The sequence below is a fragment of the Hyperolius riggenbachi genome, chromosome 5 (assembly GCF_040937935.1).
Source record: "Hyperolius riggenbachi isolate aHypRig1 chromosome 5, aHypRig1.pri, whole genome shotgun sequence".
Classification (NCBI taxonomy): domain Eukaryota; kingdom Metazoa; phylum Chordata; class Amphibia; order Anura; family Hyperoliidae; genus Hyperolius; species Hyperolius riggenbachi.
Window position 1 is genome coordinate 235,838 of NC_090650.1, and position 16,066 is coordinate 251,903.

Here is a 16,066-nt window from a genome sequence, read left to right on the forward strand (position 1 = left end):
CCTGTATGACTATACAATGTATGCCCAATCCTGATATAGTAATCTCAGTCCCCGGGTCCTGGCCATGTGCCTGTATGACTATACAATGTATGGCCAATCCTGATATAGTAATCTCAGTCCCCGGGTCCCGGGCCATGTACCTGTATGACTATACAATGTATGCCCAATCCTGATATAGTAATCTCAGTCCCGGGTCCTGACCACGTGCCTGTATGACTATACAATGTATGGCCAATCCGGATATAGTAATCTCAGTCCCCGGGTCCCAGCCATGTGCCTGTATGACTATACAATGTATGGCCAATCCTGATATAGTAATCTCAGTCCCCGGGTCCTGACCACGTGCCTGTATGACTATACAATGTATGGCCAATCCGGATATAGTAATCTCAGTCCCCGGGTCCCAGCCATGTGCCTGTATGACTATACAATGTATGGCCAATCCTGATATAGTAATCTCAGTCCCCGGGTCCTGACCACGTGCCTGTATGACTATACAATGTATGGCCAATCCTGATATAGTAATCTCAGTCCCCGGGTCCTGGCCATGTGCCTGTATGACTATACAATGTATGGCCAATCCGGATATAGTAATCTCAGTCCCCGGGTCCCAGCCATGTGCCTGTATGACTATACAATGTATGGCCAATCCTGATATAGTAATCTCAGTCCCCGGGTCCTGACCACGTGCCTGTATGACTATACAATGTATGGCCAATCCGGATATAGTAATCTCAGTCCCCGGGTCCCAGCCATGTGCCTGTATGACTATACAATGTATGGCCAATCCTGATATAGTAATCTCAGTCCCCGGGTCCTGGCCATGTGCCTGTATGACTATACAATGTATGGCCAATCCGGATATAGTAATCTCAGTCCCCGGGTCCCAGCCATGTGCCTGTATGACTATACAATGTATGGCCAATCCTGATATAGTAATCTCAGTCCCCGGGTCCTGACCACGTGCCTGTATGACTATACAATGTATGGCCAATCCGGATATAGTAATCTCAGTCCCCGGGTCCCGGCCATGTGCCTGTATGACTATACAATGTATGGCCAATCCGGATATAGTAATCTCAGTCCCCGGGTCCCGGCCATGTGCCTGTATGACTATACAATGTATGGCCAATCCTGATATAGTAATCTCAGTCCCCGGGTCTCAGCCATGTGCCTGTATGACTATACAATGTATGGCCAATCCTGATATAGTAATCTCAGTCCCCGGGTCCTGACCATGTGCCTGTATGACTATACAATGTATGGCCAATCCTGATATAGTAATCTCAGTCCCCGGGTCCCGGCCATGTGCCTGTATGACTATACAATGTATGACCAATCCTGATATAGTAATCTCAGTCCCGGCCATGTGCCTGTATGACTATACAATGTATGGCCAATCCTGATATAGTAATCTCAGTCCCCGGGTCCTGACCATGTGCCTGTATGACTATACAATGTATGACCAATCCTGATATAGTAATCTCAGTCCCCGGGTCCTGGCCGTGTGCCTGTATGACTATACAATGTATGGCCAATCCTGTTATAGTAATCTCAGTCCCCGGGTCCTGACCATGTGCCTGTATGACTATACAATGTATGACCAATCCTCATATAGTGATCTCAGTCCCCGGGTCCTGACCATGTGCCTGTATGACTATACAATGTATGACCAATCCTGATATAGTAATCTCAGTCCCCGGGTCCTGGCCGTGTGCCTGTATGACTATACAATGTATGGCCAATCCTGTTATAGTAATCTCAGTCCCCGGGTCCTGACCATGTGCCTGTATGACTATACAATGTATGACCAATCCTCATATAGTGATCTCAGTCCCCGGGTCCTGACCATGTGCCTGTATGACTATACAATGTATGACCAATCCTGATATAGTAATCTCAGTCCCCGGGTCCCGACCATGCGCCTGTATGACTATACAATGTATGGCCAATCCTGATATAGTAATCTCAGTCCCCGGGTCCTGGCCGTGTGCCTGTATGACTATACAATGTATGGCCAATCCTGATATAGTAATCTCAGTCCCCGGGTCCCCGGCCATGTGCCTGTATGACTATACAATGTATGGCTAATCCTGATATAGTAATCTCAGTCCCCAGGTCCCGGCCATGTGCCTGTATGACTATACAATGTATGGCCAATCCGGATATAGTAATCTCAGTCCCCGGGTCCTGGCCATGTGCCTGTATGACTATACAATGTATGGCTAATCCTGATATAGTAATCTCAGTCCCCGGGTCCTGACCATGTGCCTGTATGACTATACAATGTATGGCCAATCCTGATATAGTAATCTTGGTCCCCGGGTCCCAGCCATGTGCCTGTATGACTATACAATGTATGGCCAATCCTGATATAGTAATCTCAGTCCCCAGCCATGTGCCTGTATGACAATACAATGTATGGCCAATCCTGATATAGTAATCTCAGTCCTCGAGTCCCGGCCATGTGCCTGTATGACTATACAATGTATGGCCAATCCTGATATAGTAATCTCAGTCCCCGGGTCCTGGCCATGTGCCTGTATGACTATACAATGTATGGCCAATCCTGATATAGTAATCTCAGTCCCCGGGTCCTGGCCATGTGCCTGTATGACTATACAATGTATGGCCAATCCTGATATAGTAATCTCAGTCCCCGGGTCCATGCCATGTGCCTGTATGACTATACAATGTATGGCCAATCCTGATATAGTATTCTCAGTCCCCGGGTCCCGGCCATGTGCCTGTATGACTATACAATGTATGGCTAATCCTGATATAGTAATCTCAGTCCCCGGGTCCTGGCCATGTGCCTGTATGACTATACAATGTATGGCCAATCCTGATATAGTAATCTCAGTCCCCGGGTCCTGGCCATGTGCCTGTATGACTATACAATGTATGGCCAATCCTGATATAGTAATCTCAGTCCCCGGGTCCTGGCCATGTGCCTGTATGACTATACAATGTATGGCTAATCCTGATATTGTAATCTCAGTCCCCGGGTCCCGGCCATGTGCCTGTATGACTATACAATGTATGGCCAATCCTGATATAGTAATCTCAGTCCCCGGGTCCCGGCCATGTGCCTGTATGACTATACAATGTATGGCCAATCCTGATATAGTAATCTCAGTCCCCGGGTCCCAGCCATGTGCCTGTATGACTATACAATGTATGGCCAATCCTGATATAGTAATCTCAGTCCCCGGGTCCCAGCCATGTGCCTGTATGACTATACAATGTATGGCCAATCCTGATATAGTAATCTCAGTCCCCGGGTCCCAGCCATGTGCCTGTATGACTATACAATGTATGGCAATCCTGATATAGTAATCTCAGTCCCCGGGTCCCAGCCATGTGCCTGTATGACTATACAATGTATGACCAATCCTGATATAGTAATCTCAGTCCCCGGGTCCTGGCCATGTGCCTGTATAACTATACAATGTATGGCCAATCCTGATATAGTAATCTCAGTCCCCGGGTCCCGGCCATGTGCCTGTATGACTATACAATGTATGGCCAATCCTGATATAGTAATCTCAGTCCCCGGGTCCCAGCCATGTGCCTGTATGACTATACAATGTATGGCCAATCCTGATATAGTAATCTCAGTCCCCGGGTCCCAGCCATGTGCCTATATGACTATACAATGTATGGCCAATCCTGATATAGTAATCTCAGTCCCCGGGTCCTGGCCATGTGCCTGTATGACTATACAATGTATGGCCAATCCTGATATAGTAATCTCAGTCCCCGGGTCCCAGCCATGTGCCTGTATGACTATACAATGTATGGCCAATCCTGATATAGTAATCTCAGTCCCCGGGTCCCAGCCATGTGCCTGTATGACTATACAATGTATGGCCAATCCTGATATAGTAATCTCAGTCCCCGGGTCCTGGCCATGTGCCTGTATGACTATACAATGTATGGCCAATCCTGATATAGTAATCTCAGTCCCCGGGTCCTGGCCATGTGCCTGTATGACTATACAATGTATGGCCAATCCTGATATAGTAATCTCAGTCCCCGGGTCCCGGCCATGTGCCTGTATGACTATATAATGTATGGCCAATCCTGATATAGTAATCTCAGCCCCCGGGTCCCGGCCATGTGCCTGTATGACTATACAATGTATGGCCAATCCTGATATAGTAATCTCAGTCCCCGGGTCCTAGCCATGTGCCTGTATGACTATACAATGTATGGCCAATCCTGATATAGTAATCTCAGTCCCCGGGTCCCAGCCATGTGCCTGTATGACTATACAATGTATGGCCTATCCTGATATAGTAATCTCAGTCCCCGGGTCCCGGCCATGTGCCTGTATGACTATACAATGTATGGCCAATCCTGATATAGTAATCTCAGTCCCTTGGTCCTGGCCATGCGCCTGTATGACTATACAATGTATGACCAATCCTGATATAGTAATCTCAGTTCCCGGGTCACGGCCATGTGCCTGTATGACTATACAATGTATGACCAATCCTGATATAGTAATCTCAGTCCCCGGGTCCTGACCATGTGTCTGTATGACTATACAATGTATGGCCAATCTTGATATAGTAATCTCAGTCCCCGGGTCCCGGCCATGTGCCTGTATGACTATACAATGTATGGCCAATCCTGATATAGTAATCTCATTCCCCGAGTCCCAGCCATGTGCCTGTCTGACTATACAATGTATGGCCAATCCTGATATAGTAATCTCAGTCCCCGGGTCCTAGCCATGTGCCTGTATGACTATACAATGTATGGCCAATCCTGATATAGTAATCTCAGTCCCCGGGTCCTGACCATGTGTCTGTATGTCTATACAATGTATGGCCAATCCTGATATAGTAATCTCAGTCCCCAGCCATGTGCCTGTATGACTATACAATGTATGGCCAATCCTGATATAGTAATCTCAGTCCCCGGGTCCCGGCCATGTGCCTGTATGACTATACAATGTATGGCCAATCCTGATATAGTAATCTCAGTCCCCGGGTTCTGGACATGTGCCTGTATGACTATACAATGTATGGCCAATCCTGATATAGTAATCTCAGTCCTCGGGTCCCGCCCATGTACCTGTATGACTATACAATGTATGGCCAATCCTGATATAGTAATCTCAGTCCCCGGGTCCTGGCCATGTGCCTGTATGACTATACAATGTATGGCCAATCCTGATATAGTAATCTCAGTCCCCGGGTCCCGGCCATGTGCCTGTATGACTATACAATGTATGGCCAATCCTGATATAGTAATCTCAGTCCCCGGGTCCCGGCCATGTGCCTGCATGACTATACAATGTATGGCCAATCCTGATATAGTAATCTCAGTCCCCGGGTCCTGGCCATGTGCCTGTATGACTATACAATGTATGCCCAATCCTCATATAGTAATCTCAGTCCCCGGGTCCCAGCCATGTGCCTGTATGACTATACAATGTATGGCAACTGCTGATATAGTAATCTCAGTCTCCGGGTCCCGGCCATGTGCCTGTATGACTATACAATGTATGGCCAATCCTGATATAGTAATCTCAGCCCCCCGGTCCCGGCCATGTGCCTGTATGACTATACAATGTATGGCAATCCTGATATAGTAATCTCAGTCCCGGGTCCCGGCCATGTGCCTGTATGACTATACAATGTATGACCAATCCTGATATAGTAATCTCAGTCCCCGGGTCCCAGCCATGTGCCTGTATGACTATACAATGTATGGCCAATCCTGATATAGTAATCTCAGTCCCCGGGTCCCGGTCATGTGCCTGTATGACTATACAATGTATGGCCAATCCTGATATAGTAATCTCAGTCCACGAGACCTGCCCATGTGCCTGTATGACTATACAATGTATGACTAATCCTGATATAGTAATCTCAGTCCCCGGGTCCCAGCCATGTGCCTGTATGACTATACAACGTATGGCCAATCCTGATATAGTAATCTCAGTCCCCGGGTCCTGGCCATGTGCCTGTATGACTATACAATGTATATCCTATCCTGATATAGTAATCTCAGTCCCCGGGTCCTGGCCATGTGCCTGTATGACTATACAATGTATAGCCAATCCTGATATAGTAATCTCAGTCCCCGGGTCCCGGCCATGTGCCTGTATGACTATACAATGTATGGCTAATCCTGATATAGAAATCTCAGTCCCCGGGTCCTGACCATGTGCCTGTATGACTATACAATGTATGGCCAATCCTGATATAGTAATCTCAGTCCCCGGGTCCTGGCCATGTGCCTGTATGACTATACAATGTATGGCCAGTCCGGATATAGTAATCTCAGTCCCCGGGTCCTGGCCATGTGCCTGTATGACTATACAATGTATGGCTAATCCTGATATAGAAATCTCAGTCCCCGGGTCCTGGCCATGTGCCTGTATGACTATACAATGTATGGCTAATCCTGATATAGAAATCTCAGTCCCCGGGTCCTGACCATGTGCCTGTATGACTATACAATGTATGGCCAATCCTGATATAGTAATCTCAGTCCCCGGGTCCTGACCATGTGCCTGTATGACTATACAATGTATGGCTAGTCCTGATATAGTAATCTCAGTCCCCGGGTCCTGGCCATGTGCCTGTATGACTATACAATGTATGGCCAATCCTGATATAGTAATCTCAGTCCCCGGGTCCCAGCCATGTGCCTGTATGACTATACAATGTATGGCCAATCCTGATATAGTAATCTCAGTCCCCGGGTCCTGGCCATGTGCCTGTATGACTATACAATGTATGGCCAATCCTGATATAGTAATCTAAGTCCTCGGGTCCTGGCCATGTGCCTGTATGACTATACAATGTATGGCCAATCCTGATATAGTAATCTCAGTTCCCAGGTCCTGGCCATGTGCCTCTATATGCAATGTATGACCAATCCTGATATAGTAATCTCAGTCCCCGGGTCCTGGCCATGTGCCTGTATGACTATACAATGTATGGCCAATCCTGATATAGTAATCTCAGTCCCCAGCCATGTGCCTGTATGACTATACAATGTATGGCCAATCCTGATATAGTAATCTCAGTCCCGGCCATGTGCCTGTATGACTATACAATGTATGGCCAATCCTGATATAGTAATCTCAGTCCCCGGGTCCTGGCCATGTGCCTGTATGACTATACAATGTATGGCCAATCCTGATATAGTAATCTCAGTCCCCGGGTCCCAGCCATGTGCCTGTATGACTATACAATGTATGGCCAATCCTGATATAGTAATCTCAGTCCCCGGGTCCTGGCCATGTGCCTGTATGACTATACAATGTATGGCCAATCCTGATATAGTAATCTCAGTCCCCGGGTCCCAGCCATGTGCCTGTATGACTATACAATGTATGGCCAATCCTGATATAGTAATCTCAGTCCCCGGGTCCTGGCCATGTACCTGTATGACTATACAATGTATGGCCAATCCTGATATAGTAATCTCAGTCCCCGGGTCCCAGCCATGTGTCTGTATGACTATACAATGTATGGCCAATACTGATATAGTAATCTCAGTCCCCCGGTCCCGGCCATGTGTCTCTATGACTATACAATGTATGGCCAATAATGCTATAGTAATCTCAGTCCCCGGGTCCCGGCCATGTACCTGTATGACTATACAATGTATGGCCAATCCTGGTATAGTAATCTCAGTCCCCGGGTCCCAGCCATGTACCTGTATGACTATACAATGTATGGCCAATCCTGATATAGTAATCTCAGTCCCCGGGTCCCAGCCATGTACCTGTATGACTATACAATGTATGGCCAATCCTGATATAGTAATCTCAGTCCCCGGGTCCCAGCCATATGCCTGTATGACTATACAATGTATGACCAATCCTGATATAGTAATCTCAGTCCCCGGGTCCTGGCCATGTGCCTGTATGACTATACAATGTATGGCCAATCCTGATATAGTAATCTCAGTCCCCGGGTTCTGGCCATGTGCCTGTATGACTATACAATGTATGGCCAATCCTGATATAGTAATCTCAGTCCCCGGGTCCCGGCCATGTGCCTGTATGACTATACAATGTATGGCCAATCCTGATATAGTAATCTCAGTCCCCGGGTCCCGGCCATGTGCCTGTATGACTATACAATGTATGGCCAATCCTGATATAGTAATCTCAGTCCCCGGGTCCCGGCCATGTGTCTGTATGACTATACAATGTATGGCCAATCCTGATATAGTAATCTCAGTCCCCGGGTCCCCGGCCATGTGCCTGTATGACTATACAATGTATGGCCAATCCTGATATAGTAATCTCTGTCTCCGGGTCCTGGCCATGTGCCTGTATGACTATACAATGTATGGCAATCCTGATATAGTAATCTCAGTCCCCAGGTCCTGGCCATGTGCCTGTATGACTATACAATGTATTGCCAATCCTGATATAGTAATCTCAGTCCCGGGGTCCTGACCATGTGCCTGTATGACTATACAATGTATGGCAATCCTGATATAGTAATCTCAGTCCCCGGGTCCCGGCCATGTGCCTGTATGACTATACAATGTATGGCTAATCCTGATATAGTAATCTCAGTCCCCGGGTCCTGACCATGTGCCTGTATGACTATACAATGTATGGCCAATCCTGATATAGTAATCTCAGTCCCCGGGTCCCAGCCATGTGCCTGTATGACTATACAATGTATGGCAATCCTGATATAGTAATCTCAGTCCCCGGGTACCGGCCATGTGCCTGCATGACTATACAATGTATGACCAATCCTGATATAGTAATCTCAGTCCCCGGGTCCTGACCATGTGCCTGTATGACTATACAATGTATGGCCAATCCTGATACAGTAATCTCAGTCCCCGGGTCCCGGCCATGTGCCTGTATGACTATACAATGTATGGCCAATCCTGATATAGTAATCTCAGTCCCCGGGTCCCGGCCATGTGCCTGTATGACTATACAATGTATGGCCAATCCTGATATAGTAATCTCAGTCCCCGGGTCCCGGCCATGTACCTGTATGACTATACAATGTATGCCCAATCCTGATATAGTAATCTCAGTCCCCAGGTCCCAGCCATGTGCCTGTATGACTATACAATGTATGGCAACTGCTGATATAGTAATCTCAGTCTCCGGGTCCCGGCCATGTGCCTGTATGACTATACAATGTATGGCCAATCCTGATATAGTAATCTCAGTCCACGAGACCTGCCCATGTGCCTGTATGACTATACAATGTATGACTAATCCTGATATAGTAATCTCAGTCCCCGGGTCCCAGCCATGTGCCTGTATGACTATACAATGTATATCCTATCCTGATATAGTAATCTCAGTCCCCGGGTCCTGGCCATGTGCCTGTATGACTATACAATGTATAGCCAATCCTGATATAGTAATCTCAGTCCCCGGGTCCCGGCCATGTGCCTGTATGACTATACAATGTATGGCTAATCCTGATATAGAAATCTCAGTCGCCGGGTCCTGACCATGTGCCTGTATGACTATACAATGTATGGCCAATCCTGATATAGTAATCTCAGTCCCCGGGTCCTGACCATGTGCCTGTATGACTATACAATGTATGGCCAGTCCTGATATAGTAATCTCAGTCCCCGGGTCCTGGCCATGTGCCTGTATGACTATACAATGTATGGCTAATCCTGATATAGTAATCTCAGTCCCCGGGTCCTGACCATGTGCCTGTATGACTATACAATGTATGGCCAGTCCTGATATAGTAATCTCAGTCCCCGGGTCCTGGCCATGTGCCTGTATGACTATACAATGTATGGCCAATCCTGATATAGTAATCTCAGTCCCCGGGTCCCAGCCATGTGCCTGTATGACTATACAATGTATGGCCAATCCTGATATAGTAATCTCAGTCCCCGGGTCCTGGCCATGTGCCTGTATGACTATACAATGTATGGTCAATCCTGATATAGTAATCTCAGTTCCCAGGTCCTGGCCATGTGCCTCTATATACAATGTATGACCAATCCTGATATAGTAATCTCAGTCCCCGGGTCCTGGCCATGTGCCTGTATGACTATACAATGTATGGCCAATCCTGATATAGTAATCTCAGTCCCCAGCCATGTGCCTGTATGACTATACAATGTATGGCCAATCCTGATATAGTAATCTCAGTCCCGGCCATGTGCCTGTATGACTATACAATGTATGGCCAATCCTGATATAGTAATCTCAGTCCCCGGGTCCTGGCCATGTGCCTGTATGACTATACAATGTATGGCCAATCCTGATATAGTAATCTCAGTCCCCGGGTCCCAGCCATGTGCCTGTATGACTATACAATGTATGGCCAATCCTGATATAGTAATCTCAGTCCCCGGGTCCTGGCCATGTGCCTGTATGACTATACAATGTATGGCCAATCCTGATATAGTAATCTCAGTCCCCCGGTCCCGGCCATGTGTCTGTATGACTATACAATATATGGCCAATCCTGATATAGTAATATCAGTCCCCGGGTCCCGACCATGTGCCTGTATGACTATACAATGTATGGCAATCCTGATATAGTAATCTCAGTCCCCAGGTCCTGGCCATGTGCCTGTATGACTATACAATGTATTGCCAATCCTGATATAGTAATCTCAGTCCCGGGGTCCTGACCATGTGCCTGTATGACTATACAATGTATGGCAATCCTGATATAGTAATCTCAGTCCCCGGGTCCCGGCCATGTGCCTGTATGACTATACAATGTATGGCTAATCCTGATATAGTAATCTCAGTCCCCGGGTCCTGACCATGTGCCTGTATGACTATACAATGTATGGCCAATCCTGATATAGTAATCTCAGTCCCCGGGTCCCAGCCATGTGCCTGTATGACTATACAATGTATGGCAATCCTGATATAGTAATCTCAGTCCCCGGGTACCGGCCATGTGCCTGCATGACTATACAATGTATGACCAATCCTGATATAGTAATCTTAGTCCCCGGGTCCCGGCTATGTGCCTGTATGACTATACAATGTATGGCCAATCCTGATACAGTAATCTCAGTCCGCGGGTCCCGGCCATGTGCCTGTATGACTATACAATGTATGGCCAATCCTGATATAGTAATCTCAGTCCCCGGGTCCCGGCCATGTGCCTGTATGACTATACAATGTATGGCCAATCCTGATATAGTAATCTCAGTCCCCGGGTCCCGGCCATGTACCTGTATGACTATACAATGTATGCCCAATCCTGATATAGTAATCTCAGTCCCCAGGTCCCAGCCATGTGCCTGTATGACTATACAATGTATGGCAACTGCTGATATAGTAATCTCAGTCTCCGGGTCCCGGCCATGTGCCTGTATGACTATACAATGTATGGCCAATCCTGATATAGTAATCTCAGTCCCCGGATCCCGGCCATGTGCCTGTATGACTATACAATGTATGGCCAATCTTGATATAGTAATCTCAGTCCCCGGGTCCTGGCCATGTGCCTGTATGACTATACAATGTATGGCCAATCCTGATATAGTAATCTCAGTCCCCAGCCATGTGCCTGTATGACTATACAATGTATGGCCAATCCTGATATAGTAATCTCAGTCCCGGGGTCCTGACCATGTGCCTGTATGACTATACAATGTATGGCCAATCCTGATATAGTAATCTCAGTCCCCGGGTCCCGACCATGTGTCTGTATGACTATACAATGTATGGCCAATCCTGATATAGTAATCTCAGTCCCCGGGTCCCGGCCACGTGCCTGTATGACTATACAATGTATGGCCAATCCTGATATAGTAATCTCAGTCCCCGGGTCCTGGCCATGTGCCTGTATGACTATACAATGTATGGCCAATCCTGATATAGTAATCTCAGTCCCGGGGTCCCTGCTGTGACTAGCAGCATGTCGTCACCTAATATTTGCAAGGTGGTGGGGCGGAAGCTGCAGGCAGTGCAGGTGTCCCACTCACTGTCCCCTAGAAACATTACCTTGCTTTCAGAATCAGAGCTGCTGTCTGAAGACTTGTAAGATTTTCTCTTCTTTTTAGAGTGTTTCTTCTTAGTCTAAAACAAAATAGAACAGAACAGCTAGATTAAACATTTCATCAATGACGAGTCACATCCCCTGCCTATCATCACTGACTAGTCACAACCCCGCCTATCATCACAGTGACCCGCCTATCATCACTGACGGGTCACATCCCCCGCCTATCATCACTGACGGGTCACATCCCCCTCCTATCATCACTGCAACCCGCCTATAATCACTGACGGGTCACATCCCCCTCCTATCATCACTGCAACCCGCCTATCATCAATGACTAGTCACAACCCCGCCTATCATCACAGTGACCCGCCAATCATCACTGACGGGTTACATCCCCCTCCCATCATCACTGCAACCCGCCTATCATCACTGACGGGTCACATCCCCCGCCTATCATCACTGACGGGTCACATCCCCCGCCTATCACTGACGGGTCACATCCCCCGCCTATTACCGACGGGTCACAACCCCCGCCTATCATCACTGTGACCCGCCTATCATCACTGACGGGTCACAACCCCGCCTATCATCAATGACGGGTCACAACCCCCGCCTATCATCACTGACGGGTCACATCCCCCGCCTATCATCACTGTGACCCGCCTATCATAACTGACTAGTCACATCCCCCACCTATCATCACTGCGACCCGCCTATCATCACTGACGGGTCACAACCCCCGCCTATCATCACTGTGAACCGCCTATCATCACTGACGGGTCACATCCCCCGCCTATCATCACTGACTGGTCACATCCCCTGTATATCATCACTGACGGGTCACATCCCCCGCCTATCATCACTGACGGGTCACATCCCCCGCCTATCATCACTGACGGGTCACATCCCCCGCCTATCATCACTGACGGGTCACATCCCCCGCCTATCATCACTGTGACCCGCCTATCATCACTGTCGGGTCACATCCCCCGCCTATCATCACTGTGACCCGCCTATCATCACTGATGGGTCACATCCCCCGCCTATCATCACTGACAGGTCACATCCCCCGCCTATCATCACTGTGACCCGCCTATCATCACTGATGGGTCACATCCCCCGTCTATGATCACTGACGGGCCACATCCCCCGCCTATCATCACTGACGGGTCACATCCCCGCCTATCATCACTGTGACCCGCCTATCATCACTGATGGGTCACATCCCCCGCCTATCATCACTGACGGGTCACATCCCCCGCCTATCATCACTGACAGGTCACATCCCCCGCCTATCATCACTGACGGGTCACAACCCCCGCCTATCATCACTGTGACCCGCCTATCATCACTGATGGGTCACATCCCCCGCCTATCATCACTGATGGGTCACATCCCCCGCCTATCATCACTGACGGGTCACATCCCCCGCCTATCATCACTGATGGGTCACATCCCCCTCCTATCATCACTGACGGGTCACATCCCCCGCCTATCATCACTGACGGGTCACATCCCTCACCTATCATCACTGCGACCCGCCTATCATCACTGACGAGTCACAACCCCGCCTATCATAACTGACGGGTCACATCCCCCGCCTATCATCACTGACGGGTCACATCCCCCGCCTATCATCACTGTGACCCGCCTATCATCACTGACGGGTCACATCCCCCGCCTATCATTACTGACGGGTCACATCCCCCGCCTATCATCACTGACGGGTCACATCCCCCGCCTATCATCACTGACGGGTCACATCCCACGCCTATCATCACTGACGGGTCACATCCCACGCCTATCATCACTGACGGGTCACATCCCACGCCTATCATCACTGACGGGTCACATCCCACGCCTATCATCACTGACTAGTCACATCCCACGCCTATCATCACTGACGGGTCACATCCCACGCCTATCATCACTGACGGGTCACATCCCCCGCCTATCATCACTGACGGGTCACATCCCACGCCTATCATCACTGACTAGTCACATCCCACGCCTATCATCCCTGACGGGTCACATCCACCGCCTATCATCCCTGACGGGTCACATCCCCGCCTATCATCACTGACGGGTCACATCCCCGCCTATCATCACTGACTAGTCACATCCCACGCCTATCATCACTGACTAGTCACATCCCACGCCTATCATCACTGACGGGTCACATCCCACGCCTATCATCACTGACGGGTCACATCCACCGCCTATCATCACTGACGGGTCACATCCCCCGCCTATCATCCCTGACGGGTCACATCCACCGCCTATCATCACTGACGGGTCACATCCCCCGCCTATCATCCCTGACGGGTCACATCCACCGCCTATCATCCCTGACGGGTCACATCCCCGCCTATCATCCCTGACGGGTCACATCCACCGCCTATCATCCCTGACGATGTATACATATGTGACTCATCCAACACCAGACCACTTATGCCAGCATAGATATACAATCAATACATATAGATATGACTCAGAGTGACTGGGTTAAGAGAAATAGGAAAAAGAGAGCAGAACCCATCTGCACCCAAGTCTCACTTCAATGAGTCATAAACACCAGAGGTATATATGATTAAAATAAATATCATTTATTAATACACTTAAAAAAGTTAATGTTGAACATACAGTTTTAGGTGATCTGAGTGTCTGGGCAGCTGAGGAAAAAAGATGTCGTTATATAGCAGCAGATATACAACAATAGGCCATAATTCAAACCAAGGGATAATAGCATTGCACTCCAAATGTTAGAAAATAACCCATATGGCTAAAAGGTCCTTGATGTAAGGATGCTAAGATGCAAAGAGAATTATACAGTAGCAGTGATAAGTTGACATACAGTTCCTGACCATGAGCAGGCAACCGATGGTATCATATAGTTCCTGTCCACAAGCAGGCAACTCGTAGTGCAAAAAAAGACTCCTGTCCACAAGCAGGCAGTTGATGGTTTTGGAGGATCAGGGATTGCCTATAGGCCAAGATGGAGCCCAAACTTTCAGGTAAGCAAGTATTGTAACGACAAAGATCCAACTCTAAGTTCCCGTCCAAAAGCAGGCAACTGTGTTTCAAAAGGATCTCGAGATGTAGTAAGGAACCACTGTATCCTGGAAATGCAGTATTATAGCCAAAAGAAGCAATCCAAAGTTCCTGTCCAGAAGCAGCCAACTGATGTGGATAGTAAGGTTGGTGTTTAGTGATTCAGTAGTATCCACCATTCGCATATAGTAGCACATCACATATTCATTGCATCATACAAACAAGGTGTAGCATCCATAGGATCAACTGGTAGCTCAATATGAGTGGTATATAACAGTCCCAATGTGAGGCAATAGAATAGGCCTCAACATATATGGTGAGAGAAGTTTAGGTTGCTGTTGCAGGCTTACATGTCCTTGTATTGATGCCAGGTGTCAGCCTCCATGAGGGATCGTAAGTGGTGCTGCTATACAGTATCCTCAAGCCGCCCAGACCTTGTCTACCGGTTTCGCCGAAAGATTTGGCTCATCAGGACACAGACCGCCAAGTGTGTATGTCAGGGACGGTCTCCGAGCGCCTTAAATGGCGTTTTACGTCGAGGAGGCCCAAGCCGCGTGACTTCCGTAGGCGCGGCTTCTGCGCTCCAGCGTGGTCCGTCCGGCCGGAACTGACGCACGCACGCACGCCCAATGCGTACTCTGCGCCGTTCCGGCTGGTAGCCTGGCAACAGAATGGGCTGGGCCAGGGGCCGGACAGTGCTCGCCGATCCCGCCCTTCCCCCCCGCCAGGCGAAGTGCTGTATGCGAAGGCGAAGAACGGAGCAAGCCCCAAGGAAGGAAGGGAAAAAAGACACACGTACATTTAAGGGAAGAGGAAGGGGAAGAAAAAAGGAGCATGCTCCAAGAAACATCACCTCCACACAGCACAACGGACTCTTAAGGAAACCGAGCCTGAAACAAAAGATACTATATTAGATCAAATTGTCATATTCCTCATACATAAATAGAACAAAGAGACACATGAATACATTGTTATTAAAGACATCTAATGTCAATGGGAAAAAAATGTACTATAAGGAAGAATGTATATGCACCATCAAAAGAGAAAGGCTGCAAAATTAT

The 16,066-nt window shown here is 48.3% G+C and overlaps 1 protein-coding gene across 1 annotated transcript in view; it reads right to left on the minus strand.

Moving 5' to 3' along the window:
• FAM133B (family with sequence similarity 133 member B) overlaps positions 1 to 16,066 on the minus strand; it is a 156,106-nt gene that overhangs the window by 47,883 nt on the left and 92,157 nt on the right. Inside the window, exon 7 of the mRNA XM_068235019.1 lies at positions 11,957 to 12,031. Coding sequence (XP_068091120.1) covers positions 11,957 to 12,031 — 75 coding nt within the window. The remainder of the gene's footprint in view (positions 1 to 11,956; positions 12,032 to 16,066) is intronic.